This window comes from Contarinia nasturtii, unplaced genomic scaffold (genome assembly GCF_009176525.2).
Source record: "Contarinia nasturtii isolate CC-2019 unplaced genomic scaffold, AAFC_CNas_1.1 Cnas_scaffold_695, whole genome shotgun sequence".
NCBI classification, from domain to species: domain Eukaryota; kingdom Metazoa; phylum Arthropoda; class Insecta; order Diptera; family Cecidomyiidae; genus Contarinia; species Contarinia nasturtii.
This window is the reverse complement of record NW_022198046.1, coordinates 2667827-2675858: the sequence shown is the minus strand read 5'-3', so window position 1 is coordinate 2675858 and position 8032 is coordinate 2667827. Positions and strand designations below refer to the sequence as shown.

At 34.6% G+C, this 8032-nt stretch overlaps 1 protein-coding gene across 1 annotated transcript in view; it reads left to right on the top strand.

Annotated features, from left to right (window-relative positions):
• LOC116340549 (pickpocket protein 28-like) overlaps positions 1–2841 on the top strand; it is a 21953-nt gene extending 19112 nt beyond the window's left edge. The window contains exon 5 of the mRNA XM_031767101.1: positions 2495–2841. Coding sequence (XP_031622961.1) covers positions 2495–2841 — 347 coding nt within the window. The remainder of the gene's footprint in view (positions 1–2494) is intronic.
• The last annotated feature ends 5191 nt before the right edge of the window (positions 2842–8032 follow it).

Below are 8032 nucleotides of genomic sequence, written 5' to 3'. Positions count from 1 at the left end.
TTTGCCAAAAAAATGTGTTTTACTATGTTAGCCTACGAACTTTTCAGCCGGCCTGTTAACCCTCAAACGCACACGTGGGGTCTCTTAGGCCCTAAGAGTTAGTTTTTTGAAAAAATCACAAAAATATTTAAAAAAATTGGAAAATTTCGCTGAGCGTTTTCTTTTTTAATATCATATCTATGTGATAAAATCAAAAATTTCAATGTTTGGTGCATAGATGAAGTTTTGGGAAGTCTTATACAAAATACTAACGTAAAAGCACAACGGGGTCTTTTGGACCCCAAAGTATTTTGTATGGGAAATGATGTATTCTGTATGGGCCAATATGAAACTCATGGAGATTTGTTGACACAACAATTTACATTTCATCAAACAACAACACAGTAAATTGTTTCGTCCGTGACGTATACTGTTCATCGCAAATCAAATGGCATTTGCCATTATAATATATATTCATACATTGTTTTTTTTTTGATAGGATAGATCCGTAAGATCTAAGCGTGCATACGCCGCCGCATGATATATCCGTTCGTTTTTCTGTGTTGCTTCGACGCGCAAATCAAAGCAGGCGTGCCAATCAAAGTATGTATCATGCGGCGGCCTACGCACGCTTAGATCCAGCTCTTGCGGAGATCTTACGGATCTATCCTATCCAAAACACAATGTATGGGCATATTTCGTGAATTTGGTGAACGTTGCTGGTGTGGCAGGGTTTGCCTTGTTGCGAACGTCTAACAACATGTTTGCCAAGTATGGAGGAAGAACGGAAGCAGCGCGATCTCATCGCACTCCATATAAAGCAATGTAATTGGTTTCGATCACGCAAATGTGCTGCCACCTGGTGTCTCAGTGGTAAGCTGATATATCACACATGCTTCTTGCAAATGCAGAAGAAGAGGAAGGAAAAATGTTTACATAGGGTTGAACTTATAAATGCCAGAGAGCTACAGTGTTCAAAGTGCGATCGCCCTTCGGGAAGCAGTCTCTATATTGATCTCACATATCGAGAGGTAGTTCGGCACAGTACACGAAGCACATTAACTGGCCAACGACTGTCGATTAGCGATATTAGTGAAAGACACGACTGTCTGAAAGTCGTACATATCAATAACTACGAAGCATTTTGGCTATAATTGATTTTTTTTCCATAAAAATCAATATTAAATTGTGATGCTGTATTGGAAAGTAAGGAATAAGCTATGGTTAAACTATAAAATGACATATTTTACTCATTGGATACCATTTTGCATAAGTTTTGTATGAAATTCCTCATGGGTCCAAAAAGACCCCACCGCTTACGTTACTGTTTTAGCCTGTGCGGTTAAGGGTTAAATGTCACTCTATGTCATTCCACAATGATACATTTTTTGGCTTGACAATATATAAGCTCTTCATTCAACATGCATAATTTTTGAACGGTCGAGTAAAAAAAAAAAAAACATATCATAAAATATTCTTCTTACGTTTATCATAAAAATTCTCTACATTTTAAATTTATTTGTTTAAAAATAACAATAATTTCAATTTTTTTTCATAGATTGAACAAGAATCTAATGTAAAAAGTAATACCAATGCGACACCTACCGTTAAAATAGAAAAGGAAACTTATTTGGAATTGTAACATTTTGGTCCGCCATAACAGCATCTTCGTTTTGCTTCTCTGTGATTGGTCAAGTAAAACGAAGATGCTGTCATGGTGGACAAAAATGCTACAATGGATACCAACTAAGTTTCTTTTTGCATTTTTACGGTAGGTGTCGCATTGTCATTACTATTTACATTGGATTCTTATTTAATCGATGAAACATTTTTTGTTGAAATTATTGTAATTTATAAACAAATTAATTTTTTTATAAAAAAAAAATTTAATAAATTTTTTAATGAAAAATGTTAGAAAAATATTTTATGACATGTTTTTTTTCAACGATTCAATAATTATGAATGAGTTTGCATTTTAAATGAAGAGCTTATATATTGTCAAGCCAAAAAAGTATTATTGTGAAATGACAGAGTGACATTTACATCAGCGCCGTATATCGAATTAATTTCGCTTGGCATAGGGGGAAATATTTTGACAGATAGTACTCGATCCTTTCATTTATAGTTTGTTTATGTAACGGCAGAATCACCAAAGATGAACCAAAGTACTTTTTGTCGAGAAAAACAGCCTGAAAAAAGATCGAAGTAAGTTTTTCTTGTTAGCTTTAATAACTGGCGATGAAAAAGAGAGTCCACTTGTGTAGAACAAATCATATGATTGAACTAATTTTTTACTTTTTGGGCATTTTCTGACACACATCGGCAGGACCTGATAAAATTGTTCAGAAATATCAAGTACCTAAGTGCTACTTCAGATATGTGGTCGAGAAAAAACCGTTCATATATAGCTGTGAGCATTCATTTCATTGATGAAAACAATGGCGATTTGAAAACCGCATTCATAGCATGTGAAAGATTCCCTGGGAAGTATTATTTATTACAACCGATGGCGAAGGTTCATACAAATTGGCACTATCCAGATTTGGTAATTATTATAGTTCACTAATTCCATTACTTCGAGATCGCGACGAAGACGAAACCCAACATAATTGGCTGTTGAAAAATTCAAACGTATTTTACGACGCTGAACGTGACGATATACCCGAGACTGATATGGATTTAAATGGATATTATGATGTGGTTGTAGTGTCGCATTCGGATTCAAGTGAAGCTAGTGCGAATGCAACGGCACAGCGAAATGAAAAGGAATATGACACCATAGAGATGCGTTTATTATTCACCGATGATGATATTGAATCAGATAAATTGTTACCCACAATAGTCGATTGTTTCTCACACTAGGTGTGTGCGGAAAAGAAATTTCATTCCGAAGTTCCAATTTTTTTTCGGCCATTTTTGATCCAGTGTGTCCATAATACATAGAAATAGCACTAAATAGTGTCGATATGTACACTATATCGGTCCACTATATATGGAAGATATTGCCGCACGGCACCGTATCGCCCGATCGAAGTGAGTGCAGACGGCAGAAATCACAAGTTGCCGTGCGGCAGTAGAAAGAACTGTGTGTATGCGTCAACATGTTTGCCGTCCGCACTGACTTCGATCGTGAGTTACGGTGTCTTGTGGAAATATCTTCCATATATAGTGCACCGATATAGTATAGATATCGATACTATTTAGTGCTATTTCTATATGTTATGGACACACTGTTTTGATCACAGGTGTACGGGGTGTTTTTTAACAGAATCACGTCATTCTTAGCTTATTGGAAAGACATTATGAAAAATCATCTTGATGAAGCAATAAAGACATTTTGAAAAAATATTCAGCGGAAAAGGTTAGATCAGAATGACTAGACCTCGAAAAATGGGAAAAAATCGAAGAAAATCGAAGTTAATCGTCATTTATCTCGAAAAAATGTATATCTTTTCATCATAGATCGAAAGCGCACTCAATTTTGAGCCGATATGCACATTTTTAAAAACCAACATTGTTTTATTTGGCGAAATTTGAAAAATGTATGAACTCAAGCGGCCACCTATGTTTTAATGTCTTACCAGCTAGGGGAAAATATCGAATAAAATAAGTTACGAATATGCTGCGTATAAGAATATAAACCGCATATACGGAAGAATATTTGCAAATAATATTTGCAAATAACTCCGTATATATGTGGTTTATACGCAAATATGCAGCGTATATGCGGCATACTTGCGATGTCTTCATCTATTTGTAGTATATTCAGTAAAAAATACTTGCGTATAAACCGTATAAACATATAGATAATTCCCCCTAGCTTACCAGTAAACCTCTCCAGTGTTCCACAATTTTTTTCCAAAACTCCTGGTGGATGTGATAGAGGGGTCCAAAATAAGACATTTTCCCTCTAAAATGTTTCCCCAAATTCATATGGGGTCTAGATGCCCCCTTGAAGTACCAAAAATCCCCTTTTTGTGTTATTTACGGTCATCTATATCTTTTAAACGACGCAAAAAGGTCAGTGACCTCTCTTTGGGGGTAAAAATGACCCCAGATGTAACCCATTATGGCAATGACAAAAATGGGGTCAAAAACCTTCCAAATCCCAAAATTGACCACATTTTTGGATTCCTCACGAAAAAGTAGTCCTAGAAAACCATACCTCCTGAACCCCCAGAGCACCCCTTGTACCTTAAAATCGGGTTGAAAAGTCGAAAAATAGGATTTTTTCACATTTGGACCTCCCATACAAAATTTTGGATTTTTCGCTCAAAATTTTGTATGGGAAGTACCCCTACTATGCATTGAAGTTTCTTCAAATTTGCTGAGATTATGAAGCTTGGCAAAAAAATGAGATTTACAAGTTTTTATTGTAATTAAATTACTGTAACTACACATTTTGGAAAAAAGTGATATTATTCGGATAGTACACAGTGTGAAGATGATAATTTCATAAAAATCTGCCGTACATAAAAAAAAGCAATTTGCACGGTGGCTCTCGCTCTAAGAATATAGAATAGAGAAGATCACGTCTAGTAGTCAATTTGTTCGGCCTTCTTCTTATTCTTCTTTTGTTCTTTTTTTGTTTCGTGGAATAGTGCTTGATGTGGCTAAATTTTGATTTGTTCGCATCGATGCTAGTTGCTCAGACATTTCGCTTAAAAATGCAATTGAATCCGTATTTAATTTATTATTATCATCAATTTTATTGTTTGTGCTTTTTTTTATATATTTATATAATAATATTTTATTACAATCTATCAAATTAGTGGATAGTGTTGAAAACTTATTGCACCATGTAAGTTTCACACTAGCACCAATTACATCAAATAAAGTGCTAAATGTTACAATGTTATTATTTATTGTGAATGCGTTAAAAACATTTTTAAGATTGTATTTAATTAATTGATTGCATCAATAACCAATTCGTACTTGATTAGTTCGCCTTGCCTGCGTTTGCGAATAAAAAACCTCAATTATAAATAAAATGGAAGCAAGGCACAAACCAATAAAATGAATAAAAAATGCAATTTGTAGATCGATCAATGATAATGACGCTTGATCAACTCTGGTCATTAATCGAGTGTAACGGCGATGCGTTGTTATTGTGTATTCGATAAAATCATACCAAAATGTCACAATACCTCCTTTAATACGTAAAAGAACATTTAAAGTTTTGATTATAAAAAAAATGTCAAGATTAACAAGCACCTTCAAAAAGTCGTTGAACATGATTACTAAACAATGGCTGTAACGCCGATCCTCTCTTAACAATGTAAGCCATATAAATTGTTCGCAGGCATTCTTCTATAATATGGATGGGAGAGCTTCCATCATTCGCTCGGTATTTGTACTAAAACGTCCATTCAATCCAAACTTTGTATTTTTTCAATAAATTTCCTTTCAAATCGATCAACTTACGCTTAGAATCACTTTAACATCTGTCAATCGTTCAATGCAGCAAATATTCTTGTCGTAAGCGACCAAATCCAAAGCCGGTTTTGTTGAATTAATAAATTTGTATTTACTTTTTAACGATCGAATAACTGGATTGCTAAAATTTTGTGACCCAAATACATTTTCCATTGATCCAAATACTTTTTTCAATGATCCGGACGATGTGCCAATTGCAAAGCCGCGCTCGTCCAATTGTTTTAATGTGTGTATATCGTTAAAGTGAGTAATAGTGGTGAATGCGGTTTTCAACGAACTCTGCAAAGTAATTGAAACTCACATTTTCAGCTTTTTAAATTGGAAAATGATGTCAAACCACAGATAAAATTTGTGTTTGGATTCAAAAATGAATATAATAACCCGACCTGAAATGTTCCGATGAAAATGACATTTGAAAAAAGGCATGTGGCTAAGAATATACGTTCGATTTTTCCATACGGTAATTTTCTCAGCGGTCCCGATACCATTACAAACCACATATTAATGAAAACACTACCCAATGAGCTGCTCTGTTTGCGTGTTTTTACTTGTATCCGTCTTTCTACTGGGTCTCTATCGAAATGTTGTTTTATTAATTCATTACGTTGGAAATGAATATTTAAACATTGCATGGAATGACATATTTATTACCGAACCTAATTCGTTTTAAAAGAAACCAAAAACAACCGCATAAAGAATTCATTACAAGTAACGAAAGCCAAACGGTTATGTCATAACACTGGAAAATTGCCATCCACTCAGGAATTCTCGGTGCTTTCGGCGCAATGACACAAAGTTTATCAAAGAAATATGGAAACATGTATTCAATTTCATCAGTTCCGTAATCGTTCAGAAAGTGGCCGATGAATGCAACATAAGTTTTTCCAGACAACACTTCGCCAATTGTTCCTATTATAGAATTTAACGCACATTAACGATGAAAATGATGACAATTTAATGATTTTGAAAACAACTCACCTAAAAATTTCCCATCTGGCGCTTTATATCCAAAATCAGCTCCACTTGGTTTAACAAGAATCGGTGTGAAATTGAACTTTTTTACAGCACTTGCCAGCATTAATCCATCAACACCACTAAAGTTATTCGATCGCCATATGTCTTTTATAATATATGAATCTTGCGACACTTTTGATAATTCGTTCAGTTTCACTGATGTTGGATATCGCCAGAAAAATGAAATTCGCATAGGAAAACCATTGAAATTCTTCAATTTGGCCATTAAATTAATGCTTGACAAGCTTAAATTGCTGATTGGCAAAAATTTACACATTCCCCAGCTTGAGTAATTGTCGTATGTTGTTATCGATTCGAATGGAAAATATGTGCGAAGAATCTATGAAAACAAATATTTTTAATGACAAATTGAACAATGAAATGCATAATAATGGAAGTGACACCAACCTCCGGATCATTATAACATGGTGTTATCATAACAACATTTGAGATTCGAACTTGATCCCAAAGTTTTGTTAAAATATCGACGGTATACCTACATACATTGGAAGTATAGCATAGGATACTAAATAGTATGTACATTGTACAACATCGCCTAAACGCAGCGTCTATACCACTAGTGTGCGGAGGGGGAGGGTTTACCTATCCGCTGCGGTAACGCTACGATTACGCGTCTGAACGCAACGTCAAATATATAGAATAGATTAACCATAGAAATAGATATGATAACATTTTCAAATTCTACGATGTATAAAAATAAATTTATACAATAGAAATGGTCCATTTCAAATGGATATGATATCACGTCTGGGCGCATCGTCTGAACGCATTTTCTATACGCAGTGCCTGTACGCAGCGTCTATACGTTTATACGCAGCGTTGCCAACGCTATACTATTCATTATACTATTGTATCTAATGTCTATACCTATCGAATTGAATATCAGTTGTATTTTTTATTGCTATAATAGTCTTCCGTCGTTCCACGTCGGCCAAATATTCAGGCAAGAGAAAAAGGATTTTTTCAATTGAAAATATGTTCTCCGCAATAATAAACACACCCAAATCCATTTGATTCCTTATAATATTCGAGAATTTCAATCGATTTGATGATAACATCACGCGCCCACACTCTGTGTCAATCACTTGATATGTTACCATGCAGTTTAGTCCTAAAATACTCAAAATTATAATCAGAAATAATTGGATTGAGAACAAAAACTACTTCAATTGAAACATGAATACTTTTTGGAATCTGCTCAAGTAATTTGGTCGATAGTTCGAACTTCGAAGCATTCGGTGTGTAAGGATGTATAAAATAGAACGATATCAGATTTACATGTCCATAAAATTCGTCAATTATTTTCCAATACGTTTCGTTGGTGATTTGACACTCGTCGTATGGTTCGGTTGGATAAAATGTTTCGAAATCAATCGATGCACTCACATCAATTGGAAATAATAGTGCCAACTGAACGTAGAATCGAAAGAACCTCATGATGTTACTTCGTAAACTGAATGCACTCTGAATAAATAAAATGCTTTTATTCCGAAAAACTTTCTTCAAATCCACTTCAAAGTGCTCGAAAAGCAAATGGAACCCCATTGAACGGACAACGCATTTAAATAGGGAAATTTATGTA